At 42.0% G+C, this 14409-nt stretch overlaps 1 protein-coding gene across 1 annotated transcript in view; it reads left to right on the top strand.

Annotated features, from left to right (window-relative positions):
- Nucleotides 1-5787: 5787 nt before the first annotated feature.
- The window catches only part of ano11 (anoctamin 11), a gene marked incomplete at both ends in the record, with an annotated part of 106976 nt that continues 98354 nt past the window's right edge, over nt 5788-14409 (top strand). The window contains 8 exons of the mRNA XM_084333452.1: nt 5788-5919; nt 6518-6644; nt 6772-6974; nt 9772-9879; nt 9969-10105; nt 10284-10341; nt 12347-12457; nt 13737-13902. Of these exons, the coding sequence (XP_084189578.1) occupies nt 5788-5919; nt 6518-6644; nt 6772-6974; nt 9772-9879; nt 9969-10105; nt 10284-10341; nt 12347-12457; nt 13737-13902 (1042 nt within the window). The remainder of the gene's footprint in view (nt 5920-6517; nt 6645-6771; nt 6975-9771; nt 9880-9968; nt 10106-10283; nt 10342-12346; nt 12458-13736; nt 13903-14409) is intronic.

Genomic DNA, 14409 nt, shown 5'->3' with positions numbered 1-14409 from the left:
CAGAGAAACTAAATGGCATACAATGGACATTATGGACGCAGTTAGAAGACCTCAACTTTGCAGATGACCTGGCCCTTCTCTCTCACACCCAGCAGCAGATGTAGGAAAAGACCAGTACCATCACGGACAACTCTACTTGGCTTGGGCTTAACATCCACAGAGGGAAGAGCAAGGTCATGAAAATCAATGCTGACAACACATCACCCATCATTCTGGAAGGAGAAGTGTTGGAAGAGGTAGACAATTTCACCTACCTGGGCAGCATGGTTAACAAGCAAGGTGGAACAGATGCTGATGTGAGAGCCAGGATTGGCAAGGCCAGAGGAGCCTTTCTCCAACTAAAAAACATCTGGAGCTCAAGAGACCTTTCCATCACAACCAAGATCAGGATCTTTAACACCAACGTGAAGTCAGTCCTACTCTTTGGCGCTGAGACCTGGAGGACCACTGCCACCACAACCAATAAACTACAAGTTTTCTTAAACACCTGTCTGTGCCGAATCCTCCAGATTCACTGGCCTAACACCATCAGCAACAAAGACCTGTGGCAACGAACACAACAGCCAGCAAAGAAAGATATTCTCCAACGGCGTTGGAGATGGATTGGCCATACACTCCGTAAACCATCCCTGAGCATCACAAGACAATCTCTCAGGTGGAACCCACAAGGGAAAAGAAAGGGAGGCCAACCACGAAACACCTGGCGCAGAGACTTGGAAGATGATGCCAAGAAGATGGGACACACATCGGGCCAGCTGGAGAGGTTGGCTCAGGATCTGGATGCTTGGAGAACCCTTGTTGACGGCCTAGGCCCCAAACAGGGTAAAGGCAAAAAAGCAGTTTCTTTCTGTTCCTGTCTTTTTAAGATAAGATAAGATAAGATATTCCTTTATTGATCCCCTTGGGGAAATTCATGCATCATAGCAGCAAGGGGGGGAGGTGTACAAGTAGTAAAACAACACAGTATACAGGTAGTAAAAGACAACACAGGCAGTGTAAACAATTTGATAAATATGGTCAATATAATTTACTATCTGACTAGCTGAGGAATATTCACATTATTCAGTGTCACATAAGGTGCAGTATGCATGAGGTAGTGTTATAATTTTAGTTTTTAGTTTTTTGTTGTCTATTCTGCAGTTTTTTCTTCTCTTCAAATTTTTTATTTCTTGTATTTTTACTGATGTTTTGAGATGGTGTGAAGCACTCTGTGCACTCGTGCTGAGAAGGGCGCTATAAATTAAAGTTGTACTTACTTACTTACAGTACTTAGTACATCATGTCATGTTGGCCATGGAGGGAGGAGAGGTACCCCAGAAGAAAACTACAGACCATTGAAGACAACATCATGTCATGTTGGCGATGGAGGGAGGAGAGGTACCTGAGAAGAAAACTACAGATCATTGAAGACAACATCATGTCATGTTGGCCATGGAGGGAGGAGAGGTACCTCAGACATGAGGGCATTCAGAGGAAGAGAGAGCGAGACGTTGCAGAACAGTCACAGAAACAGCTCTCAACAACCAAATTATGTCCAGATGACAAGATTGTGACAACATGATAAGACAGAGTCAGACAGATGAAACCGAGGCTATGAGAGAAAATGTTTGAACTACACATTGCAGAGAAAAGGGAGAGACTCTTAAGAGAGGAGGGAGGGAAGGTGGAGGAAGCAAAAGAATGGAGCGATGTCCTCTAAAGAGAAGACACAAGAGGTGGGGTTAAATACAGAGATGGCTGCCAAAGCTTAGGTTCAACAGGAGGAAGATACAGGGAATCTGAAAAAGGAAGACACAAACGTGGAGGCACTAAATGAGGAGGAGGAGGAAAAGAGGATGTCAAATGTGGAAACTACAAAAGGAAGAGGAGTTAGAAACACAGAAGAAAAGGAGCAGGAGGAACAGTAGCTTGTTGTTTGCTGATCTGAGGCATCGAAGGAAAAGCAGAGGTCCAAGTGAGGAGTGGGAAAAGCAGTTGGGACACGAACATCCAGAAATCCATACAAGGTGCAGGACAGAAGAAATGGCTAAATAAGAGTCTGGGTTATTTACTAGAATGCTCCCAAAATCGGACGTTTCAACCGATCTGGCCTGAATAGTAAGTATGGAGAAAGACCTGCATGCTTTTAAAACGTTGACTCATTGATACATGGTTTTGGGATGCAGACTCTGTCCTTATTTAAAAACAACAAATAGCCAATTAATGCGGCAGATGGCCTGGAGGAGAGCAAAGCTGCAGAGGTGTATTAAGTTAAGATGAGTTGATCCTTTATTAATCCCCTTTGGGAAATCCGATCTCTGAATTTAACCCATCCTATCCAACTATTTAGGAGCAGTGGGCAGCCACACATAGCGTGACGCCCGGGGACCAACTCCAGTTGTAATGCCAGTACCTTTGTCAAGGGCAATAGCAGGAAACCTAGCATGCATGTCTTTTGGTGTGTGAGGAAACCAGAGTACCCAGAGGAAACCCATGCAAACTCCACAAAAAAAGCTCCCCTACTGGGGTTTGAACCCAGGCCCTCCTTGTTGTGAGGCAACAGTGTTAACAACTGCATCACCGTGACACTCTAAATTGGTCTATTGGGGAAGAACTGAGGAGAAGAAACAGGAGAGGAGGAGTAATGAGGAAAGATTGAAGAACTTCCTGCAAGGTTGTGATGGACATTTTCATGGAGCTTTTCCTCAGAACGATTGACCTCATATCAAACCAAGGACAAGCTTAACAACAATACAGAACACTAACCATTACATCAGCTCTGTTGTGACTGCAGCAGTGAAAATGGGTGGCTGAAGGATGAACACCAGAGCACTGATCCACATGGGGGTTACTTAACCAGATGAACCCCTGGACATTGTTAATTCACAATTAAAGGGGACACAACATGGAGAATGGGTTGTGCCTAGGTTTTGTATGGATTTGGCAGGTCTGAAATGTAGGTGCTGGTGAAAAATGACATTAGTACTCCTTGGTGTTTGGCCACAAGTCTTCAGATTAACAAGCCTAAACAACTTGTTCAGAGTTATTGCCCATTGTGATGTCAAACCAAGGACACATTGATTGATTGATTGATTGATTGAAAAGTTTATTAACAGATTGCAGAATGGGTACAGTACAGTACAGCTCAATACATACAATTGTTAAGGGGATGCAGACCAGAGAAAGACTTTCGTCTTGTTTACATCAGGGTCCCCCATTTTCAATTCATCATAACATATATGACATACATGACATACAGATAGACAGTACTGCTACATCTATACATTTATGACATATCAGATTTGCAAATACAGTACTGTTTGTGATACAAAAGTGTCCAGAAAAGGAGTGTATATACATTTGGCATAGAAACTGTACATTGGAGGAGGTTGGTTGGGTGGGGTGGGGTTGGGTGGGTTGGGTGAGGGCTGTACATTGGAGGTGGGGGGGGGGGGGGGGGGGGTTGGGAAGGGGACACACACACATTTTACACTGTACATTGGAATATTGACAAAGCCTTACTTGGTCATTTACTGTACAACTAGGTTAGGACATTTGTAGGGGCCAGTTTCGAATTGCAGTCTCACGTAGGTGTTTTTTGAGAGTGTTTTTGAAGGTGGGTAGTGATTCACATTCCTTTACAGCTTTAGGTAGGGCGTTCCACATTGATGTGGCATAATTGCGAAACGTGTTTAGTCCCTTGTTTGAGCCGAATCTGGGTTTTACATGATTTGTGGAGCTCCCTCTGGTGTTGTGATCGTGGTATTCACTGACCTTTGGGAAGTATTTTGACATGTACATGGGTACCTTGGTCGCGTAGTGTATCTTGTAGACCAGGCCCATTGCAAGTTGCTGTACTCTGTCGTCTACTCTAAGCCATCCTAGGTTGTCAAAGTGGGCAGGGGTGAGGTGGGTTCTAGGAGTCAGGTCAAGTAGTAGTCTGACTAGCTTGTTTTGAGATGTTTGTAATTAGTTTTTTAGTGCCTTTGAGGTGCTTTGGTACCATGAGGTGCAAGCATAGTCGTAGTACCCTTGAATGAGTGCTCCTGCTAGAGTCTTCAGGGTATTCTTGTTTACCAGAGAGGAGATCCGGTACAAGAATCGCGTTCGTTGGTTGACTTTTTTTATTACATTGGATGCCATTTTGTCACAGGAAAGATTAGCCTCTAGGATGGAACCCAGGTAGGTAATTTCATCTTTCCTTGTGATAATATTGTCACCCACTGTAACCGAGAAGCCGTCGGTCTTGCTGAGTTTGTTATTTGAACCGAAGAGAATGGACTCTGTTTTGCCCATGTGTAATGATAGTTTGTTGTCGGCGAGCCATATGCAGATTTTGCCTAGTTCCAAGCAATCAGTTAGCTTTAATTACTCAATTACAATAGCTGTGCTTTTTGGAGCCTAGAACACTGCGTACCTACTGTACTGCCCAGTTTGTAAGTAGAGGCAGGGAAGGAAATAATTGATTTCAGATTTGGTGTGTGCAACCTCCACAAAAAACAGCGTGTTCAACACAAGGGGAGAAATAGGTGCTAGACCTGGGGGCTAGATCCACAAAGAATGGATTGCACGGTGCTAATTGCACCCTTACTTACAATTCATTATGGATTGAAAATGGGGGACCCTGATGTAAACAAGACGAAAGTCTTTCTCTGGTCTGCATCCCCTTAACAATTGTGTGTATTGAGCCATACTGTATTGTACCCATTCTGCAATCTGTTAATAACATTTTCATTCAATCAATCACTGCGCAGATTGATTGATTGAATGAACATTTTATTAACAGATTGCAGAATGGGTACAATACAGTACGGCTCAATACACACAATTGTTAAGGGGATGCAGACCAGAGAAAGACTTTCGTCTTGTTTACATCAGGGTCCCCCATTTTCAATTCATAATGAATTGTAAGTAAGGGTGCAATTAGCACCGTGCAATCCATTCTTTGTGGATCTAGCCCCTAGACTTGCTTCTTTGGCAGAAGTCGTATTCACACGGCATTATTTCCAAATGCGACTCACGAGCCCTTATGCACCCTTAAGCTTCCAACATGACTGTATCAGTGGCTGTACTTTGCCTTGATATATTAGGCAGTTAAACTCAGGATGGGGGGGGGTCTCTCTTAAAACCGTATTCATTATTCATGATTGCTGTCTGTGTTCATGTTGCAAAACCTAACATGCAAACTGTGTCAAACCGCATGTATGGATGGAACAGGGAATACCTTCAAGGATCAAAGAGCCCCAACCCCGCCGACACGATTCAATTTACAAACAAGCCTCCTGTTCTCCCCACCTGACCCACCCGCTGCTCCATAATGACTGCTACATTATTCATAGTGTGGGGATGTGACTGCATTGATGTAGGTTTTCTCTGCTTGAACGAAGCAACTGCGCCTGTTCTAGGTGCATTACGGTAATCCACAACGCTCTGCTATCTCCCTGTGGAGCAGAGAAGATAGAAGGATGCAGAGGGAGAGAGAGAGAAGGAGGCACAGAATGCTGCACATCCAGACCCTCCACTCCTCCTTCCTACCCCTGTCCAGCTGTCGTTTTTATGCAAGTAAAGGTATAGTATTCTCTCCTTTCTCTCTCTCTCTTCTATCGCTTCTTTTTTCAAAACATATTCACTGATGTCCTCATTTTCAAAAGTCTTGAGAGGTAGAATTGTGAACCTTTGCAACAGAACATGTGAATGTATCCTGTACTGTGTGGAGTGTAATGCATGTGGCTACTGTATGTGTCACACATGTCCCACAGCAGACTTCTCCGTGAGAGCCACCACTGTATCATCATCATCTTCTTCGTCATGTTGAGGAAGGGCTCTGAACTGCTGATGGAGGACAGAGAGGTGTTGCTGGATCTGGACTATGCTGGCGAAGCCCCAGCAGCCGACAGCTACGGGAGTCTGCAGAACGGAGGATGCATCCCACCGAGATATGTGAGTGCTTGACATACTGTCTGTATCCCTGCTCCAAATGCAACACACACACACACAATCAAATCCACTCTCATTCTCTGTCTCGGTATCCATAATGTACAGACAGACTTATACACACCAGCCATAACCCCACTGCCTTGTCTCGTTCCTTCACGCCTCACTGACCTTCTCAAGATGTTGCAGTATTATCTTCAAGCATTTGTGCTAGAGGCATGATTTTGAGGCTTTTGTGGCTTTGTTCACTCAGCGGTATTGATTTCTTTTTAGCATGATCTGAAAGATCCTTCTCCATCATAAAAGGCAGTGTAGTCATTTTGCTCTTATCATCTTTTCATAAAGATGGAATTTGAAATCAATAATTGCAAAGTGGAGGGCTTTTATGAGCTTTTATGGCTTCTATTAGCCAGAGATCATTCCAAGCTCAGATACGATGTGTTTGAAATGAAGGATCATCAATATGCACTACTTGTGAATGCCAGGAAATGTGCAGAAAATGCCATATCATCAGTTGTTGTTTTTGTTATTTGTCTACTTTTTGTTATTTGTTATTCCCTGATAATGAGGTACAGTGTAAGTAAATTGTTGTTGGTGCTTTCAGCTCTGTGCTATGGCTGGTAATGATGAGGAGGATGATGAGGACCCCATCTATATGCACTATGATACAAACAGCACCCAACCAGTCCCACTCCAGGGGAATTACTTCAGAGATGGAAAAAACAAAATAGGTGGGTATGTTGGCACAGATAGGAGGAGTGGGCAGTTGTTTTCTTTCTTTACCAACATCCATTGCTTTACAAATGTCAAACGTCAGTCCAACCCCTCGGCTCTGTGTGCGGCCAACCTTTCTTCTAGACTTTGTGCTGGTGTGGGAGGTGCGTTCTCGGAGGAAGCGCCGCGCCAAAGGGAGGGGACAGAGTGAGCCCGCCGGTGGGGGGGAGGGGGAGAATGTGGTCGCTGAGGAGGCAAGCAGGTCTGAGCGAAGGAAGGCGCAACTGGCACAGTGGAGGGACAAATTTGTCCAGAATCTGGAGAGTGCCGGCTTACTGCTGGAAAAGGTAACATCAAAGGATATATCCATCAGTCATGCTTGCTAGTTTCCTAAAGGATCCTGTGTTGCGGAATTTCGGAGCAGCTTCCCTTCTACTTTCAAATGATACGACTATAATGTGGGTGTCAGTATAGGGGGCCTTTTATAGAGGTAGGAGCAAATACTAAAAATAAACTAATAAATAAACAGCTTGCACTCTGCAGGGCTCCAATGTCCACTTATTTATTGCACCAAAATTGTTATGTTTCAAACACACCTGCTCTTCATCAGCAGGTTTATTATTATATATTATATATTGACCCCTGACATCACCTTTCTGGTAGGCTCTGATGAAGGCATTCTACCGAAACATCAGCCTAAGCTGTGGTCCCCTAATAAACTGATCAGGAGAAGAGAGTCTCTTCCATTCTTGGATAGTCATAATTCAAGTTTCCTACATAAGACAATGATTTCACGATGAAATGGGTTAACTCAAAGTGTAAAGTGTGCCAATAAGTTCAGCGGAGCGGCAAATTGGAATAGGCTGCCGCCACAGATAAAGAGCATAGCTAGCCAACCTCTTGGAGGTTCAAAACATGGCTCACAGACAATATTAGCGCTTAGATATGCCATGGGAGATATGTGATCAATGGTGGTACCCAGGTGTAGGTCATTGGCACGTAGCGAATGTAAGTGATTATTTAGTTATTACATGTTATATGTTTGTCTGTTTGTTTTTAAACATTGTTGGGACCATGATGGAATTAAGTGTTTGTACTTTTCATATCATCCTTTGGATTATTTTGTCTTGCAATTTTCCATAAATAAAATAAAATAAACTCAGGTTTCAGTACATCACACATAGGGCTGGGCGATATGGAAAAAAATCATATCGCGATAACGATATGATAATTTTATTTTATTTCTCGATATCGATAATTATCGAATTGTTATAAGTATAAAAAAAAAAAAAAAAAATTTAACAACAGATGTATGTTTATTTTGCAGCAATTCTTTGTCATTGCCGCCATCTTTAGTGTTACATCCCCTCACACTCCAGTTCTCAGGCTGCAGCTGGTTTAAAAGCTAAAGTAAACCGGCTTCTCTGCTGGCTGTGGCTCCAGAGGAGTTGAACAGTTCTGGCTCTGCTAGTTTATTTTCGATCTTTTGGCGCTTTTTTGGTGGACAAACCACCGCACATGTGCACCGTGACTCGTGACTGGAGTCTAGTTCTGCTAGCACACATAGCCTACTGTGTACAGACGGTTTCAAAATGTATTTTAAATTAGAAAGCAAACAAAATAAATGGACAAGAGAAAAAGAAATCTGAATTTGGTCAGTATTGTCATTTGGACAAGCAAAGCCATTACTTTAAGTTGCAGGCAAGAAAGACAAGTCTGTCCACTGTCTCTGGTTTTAAAACTGCCCTGTTGCAGGTAAAAAAAAAAGAAAAAAAAAAAAAACGATTTTTCGATTTTTTTTTTATTTCGATATTCGATATCGATTATTAAAATATATCGCCATATTTATCGTTATATCGCCCAGCCCTAATCACACATACAGTAGCCGTAGGCCTTTTCTCCACTTTATGATTGCATGTAGGTCTATTGCCCACTATACCCCCTCCTCCTCTCCACCCCCATCAAACCAGGAAATCCCCTTCTGTTGGGACAAATTACATCAGAATTACATGAATGACACTGCTGCTGATGCTCTATAATGATGTATTTAAGAGAATGTTTCTTTCATGTACCTTTATCCAGTCATTCAATAAAGTCAGACATATCAGAGGACATGAGATGTTCAGGAGATGAATTCTAGCGTTTTTGACTCTGACCCTTTAAAATTGCATTAACATTTTGGTTGGTTCTTATTTTTCTGAACACATAGATGTCAATTACCATGTTGTTTATTCTGTTGTCTTAACTCATTTAGCGCCAGCCATTATCCCCATCCTTGTAGTCAATGGGCCACGCTTTAAAAGATAGGCATTTTCACTGTGCGTCACGATGTTTGCAGAGCTATATCTGTATTCTATATTATAGCTATGAAGACAATACTACGGCTCATTTGACAGTCACTATCTCTCGTCCAACATGTAAAAAAGAGTGCATTTTTCATGTATACGTTCGCGTGTTATCCCGTGGTGAATATTGTATAGTTTCAGAGTGATCCGGGCTAATTCCTGGAAGCGGAGTTATGGAGCGATGTGTGCATTTTGCGAAAGTCGTTCGCGTTGCTCGGCTGGACACGATATTATTTCCAAATCAAAGGTATATAATAGGTATTATTTTTCATCATGAAGGCATCAAAGGGGGGGGGGGGGTCGTTTTGTGATGCTCTGATAGTCAGCAACGGCATACGTTTTGAATACTACATACGTTGATCGTTGCGATCGATGTGAAATCATTGTAGGATAAAAGTAGGCTTGATGTTATAGTCCTTACCTTTGATAGGAGGTATTGCAAAAACAATATACCAATTGTCTGATCGCGATTTCCAGTATTTATGTCCATCGGGTCCCTGACATGAAATGGGACAAACTATGCATGAAGTGTGCTGGACGCGTTCCAAGGGGCTCGACTGAAGCCCGGGTACCATTTCTCCGCCCGGACCATATATAATGTAAGACAGTGTGAAATAATGTTTGAAATGTTTGTATGAAAATGATCGAAAACCAGACTATACTCTGGTTCTGGTGCTCAACGCATGGCAAGATAACCCGACTATAGTCGTGGTTGGCCGTGAATGAGTTAATGATTCTTTTTCATCACCTCTTCAAGTTGAACAATTTTCCACATTGTTTCTCTTATTCATGCCACTAGGAGGAGACCGCAAACGAGAAGAAAACAATTCATTTTCTGAAACTTAGCGCCCCCTGGGATGTGCAAGTATATTATGCAGAGGAACTTTGCCTAAGAGCACCACTACAGGTAAGTCATGGCATTGTTTTCTAAAAGAAGAGTATAAAAGTTATGCCGTATGCTTACGACATGCTGCTTTTCGGATCTCCTGAACACAGGCACAACCAAACCCAGACTTCAACACATCTGCTCGGATACTGCGGAGACTATGCATACCCAACACCATGGCAGAATCAGTGCCAAACAGGCCACTGGACTACTACACGTGTGCCTTTCGCAAGTCAAAGATGGGGAAGTAAGTCTCTGCAAACACAGTATCCTTTGACTTGAGTTGATATTATCTTTGATCATGTCATATTGATACTGTGGAGAAGTGCTTCAAAATGTTGCCCCATTATACAGTAGCAATGTATGGTGACAAGAACCTGTTACAACGTTTTGGTTGTTTCTGTCCTTTTTTCTCTTTTTCTCAGGTTCCTCGGCTGTGACAACCATGAAACGTATTTCACAAATACACAGAGACACCGTATTGTAAGTAATAGGACTTGTTTATACACCTAGGTAATATACTTACCCAAATTACTGTATGTTAGTGGTGTAGGTTCAAGGTTGCAGTATTGTTGTCTTTGGTATTACGCAGGGATACAGGGCTTACCCACCTCTCAGCAGTATACCCACCTCCGGTTACACACATATTTACATTGACATTTACATTTAGTCATTTAGCTGATGCTTTTATCCAAAACATCTTACAAGTTCTATGCAACATATCACCAGGAAGGGCACAACTCTGGCAGCTAATGGTAAGTGATATTGTTTGTCAAACAGTGTCAAACTTGAGTACTACATTCTTGAGTGCATAGTAGTATAGTCATATTAGCATAGTAGGTAGTAGTATAGGTATAGTAGAATACTTAGTAGCTAATTACATAATAGTACAAAGGTTAGTCGTTTTCTTCTTTTTTTAATACACATGCAGTACTATATACCCACACACCCACTACAACACAACACACACAACGTACACATACTGTACACACACACACACACATATATACATATACATTCGCCTCACTGACGTGCAATATGTACACATAATCAAAAAAAATGGTATAGCCCGAGATCACATGGAATAGCCCCCATGGGCTGTACAAGTCTTCTTGTACAAGTCAAGAAGAAACATCACAAAAGATCAAAAACTAAAAAACACCATCAAATCCAAATACATAAATAAATGCAACACACCCAGACTTTCCCCAATGAAGATAAGGAACAACTCACTAAAAACCTAGCAATAGGAGAAATAAAAGCACCACAGGCGGTGTGGGGGAGAGAAACCTCAGATGGGCTGTTCAAAGGGGATTCCCCAACTTGGATGTCGGTGATAATAGTGTTGTAATGGATGATAGATGGATAGAGAATAGAACAGGCAAAGAATTGGTATGAATGTAATATATATACATGTAATGAAACACACATATATATACAAGGTAACAATAGTATCTACATAAGAACATTTAAATTTATTTTTAATAAATAGAGCTAAGGACAAAAAGAAAAAGCATAGGAAAACTGAGCGAGATGTAGAGTGGATCCATCATGCCTGTGGTAATCAGAACCGGTTTGAGTACATGTGCCATACTTGTTTATTGATACTTGACTATTGATACTTGTTTGCAGGGCTTGACGTTAACTTTTTGGCTCACTAGCCACTGTGGCTAGTGGTTTTCCAAAGTCACTAGCCACTCAGCATTTTCACTAGCCAAAAATCCCTGCACTCGCACCCCCACCCAAAAAGTAATAAATATAGGTAATTTCTTCTTCACTAACCCCTGCTGGGGACAGTATCATTGTAATCATACTGCTACACGCCAACTGTACAACTGTGCTTCTGACTGTTGACTCCATTGTTTACTACTGCCTGCGACCAGTGACTCAGCCGCAAAAGGAGCTCCAGTTGGGGCAACGGCTGACTGGGACAAGATGGAGGGTGTAGATGTGGAAGAGTTGTGTTGAACCTAGCAAGTATATTATTGCTCCAAACGCCGTTAACATTATCATTGACACAGCTATGCCTTGGCTGTGTTTAACCTAGCAATTATATTATTGCTCCAAATGCCGTGAACATTATCATTGACACAGCTATGCAGGGCTTGACGTTAACTTTTTGGCTCACTAGCCACTGTGGCTAGTGTTTTTCCAAAGTCACTAGCCACTCAGCATTTTCACTAGCCCTGGGCAGGTGGGCAGGTGTCAACGTCAAGCCCTGCTTGTTTGTATCTTGTGTTGCTGCTAGATCGTATGCTGCTAATGGTGACTGCTTATTTGCACACTGGATAGTACTTTGAGTACTTTGATCTTGAGTACTTTGAGTACTTTGATTTTGAGTACTTTAACTTTGTACTGCTTTTATTATGACTTTTATGAATTTTATATTCTTTTAATATCTGGGAGTGATGTCATAATTTTGCTGTGTTGTTGTCTTGCACAGCAGTATAATGACAATGAAGCTTCTTCACTTATCCGTTCGTTCCAGGTGTATGAGATTCTGTCCAGGACCTTATATGGTAAAAAGAAGAAAGCTGAGGTGGGCGTGGCCAGGCTGCTGAATGAAGGGGCGTACACCGCAGCTTTCCCCCTGCATGAGGTCAGATAATAATGCTATCGGTGTGTTTACTAGCTTAACAATACAAATCTGACAATAAAGAATCAGTTCATCAGTGGAGATACAAGAGTAATCAAAACGGTCTCAAGTTACACAAGTTTCACGACTTGAGACTTGACTTGGAAGAGAGTTAAAAGGACTTGGACTTGACCTAGCACATGATCTTAAAGGGGAACTGTCTTATAAATGGCCTTTTCCTGTGGTTTCTATTGTTTTCTAGCAATGTGGGGTTGTACCAACACTGACTAGATGTGAAATCTCTAGCTAGTCCCGTTTCTTCAGTTCAGCTCAGACAAGAACATCCCCCACTGAACCAAGCCATTCAGAAGTGCATATCTCAGCCCCCTCTGTGGTTGTAGCCACCGCCCACAATCAACAATGACCAAAACGGAGTGAGTGGAAATAATGCGGAAGCTTACAGCAGACACTTGCACTTCCCCAAAAGAGAGAAAAGGAGAGAGAGGGAGAGACAGATAGAGAGAGGGCTCATACAGAGCGATCTCTCCTCTGTCTCTCCCCCTGCATTTGACACACAGACTGACGACTCGAAGCGCACACACTCACACGCGCATATTCTGATCCATGCAATAATATTCACAGGGATATATATTGTAATTTGAAACAAGTTACCAATGCATTGTCCCGTGGGATTATGCCCCCCCCCCGCGGCGAAATTAATTAGTCCCTCACTATCTTTCTATCTCTATCTCTCCCCCAAAAGGTATCTGCCAGTGCAGTGCAGTGCAGTGGGTGACTGTCACTCAAAGCGTATTGCGAATATGGGCGGAGCCCAGCCAAAAACAGCTTGGAAGGGCAGAAACTGCTGAATTAAAAAAAATATAACTTACAGATGTGTTCCATAGACTCACAGGAATTGTGTAAAATTGCCCAAATAGTGAAAGAAATAGTAAGATAGTTCCCCTTTAAGACTTTGACTTAATAATGATAAAATAATATATTTTTACATCTTTGTGCTTGCTTTCCACACAGATTGTAGCAATGTGTAATATTTGTATTGTACTCAACTATTCGTTTAGACTCAAAGGAGTACCTAACAGACATACTGTAAACCTGATCTGTTAGGTGCATAATCTCACACATATCCCAAAACGTATCAACCGTTGTGCGAAAATCTATTTGGTTTCAAAGTTATTGATGATTGATGAGGCTTGATTTTGACACTCTCACAGTTCAGTGAGATGATGAAAACGTGCCTCATGTCTTGAGACTGATTTGTGCGTGTGTGTGTGTCTTACTGTAGGGGCCCTTTGAGCTGCCAAAGTACGAGATCCGTCCTGATGAGCTGAACCGGAGACAGGTTCTTTTCCATTACTGGGCCCGCTGGTGCAAATGGTACAAGTACCAGCCACTGGACCACATCAGAGAATACTTTGGGGAGAAGATTGCTCTGTACTTTGCCTGGCTTGGTAAGTATCACACAGACACATACAATAAGAAGGTGCTTTTTTATTTAAAAAAAATGTATTAGGTTGCATCACTGTGAGTGGTAATTCTGATCGTGATCTGTATCACGTAAACTGCCAAGTACATTTACTGTGTATGTACCAGTTATTCTAATATATTGCTACATCGATATATCATGATATTTAGCATGCCGATATTATATCGATACAGTGACACCAAGTACCGATATTTGAAAAATAATTATGATAATAATAATAATAATTTGACAATCCCATTTTGCTGCAATAAAAATTATTGGATAATTTGTAGTTGAAAAAAGGTAATAAATTGCTATATATTGCAGTATCGCAATATGTCGCAATATCGCAAAGTCACAATATCGTGACTCTATTATTGTGATAATATTGTTACGTGGGGCCTCTGGTGATTCCCACCCCTAATGTTTACAGAAGAATATGTATGCAGAAGACTGTCCCGTCATTCTGAGTCTAGCCTTTAAAATAAATACC

Source organism: Notolepis coatsorum (genome assembly GCF_963971535.1).
Source record: "Notolepis coatsorum genome assembly, chromosome: 17".
NCBI classification, from domain to species: domain Eukaryota; kingdom Metazoa; phylum Chordata; class Actinopteri; order Aulopiformes; family Paralepididae; genus Notolepis; species Notolepis coatsorum.
This window is presented reverse-complemented; position numbering and strand designations above follow the sequence as displayed.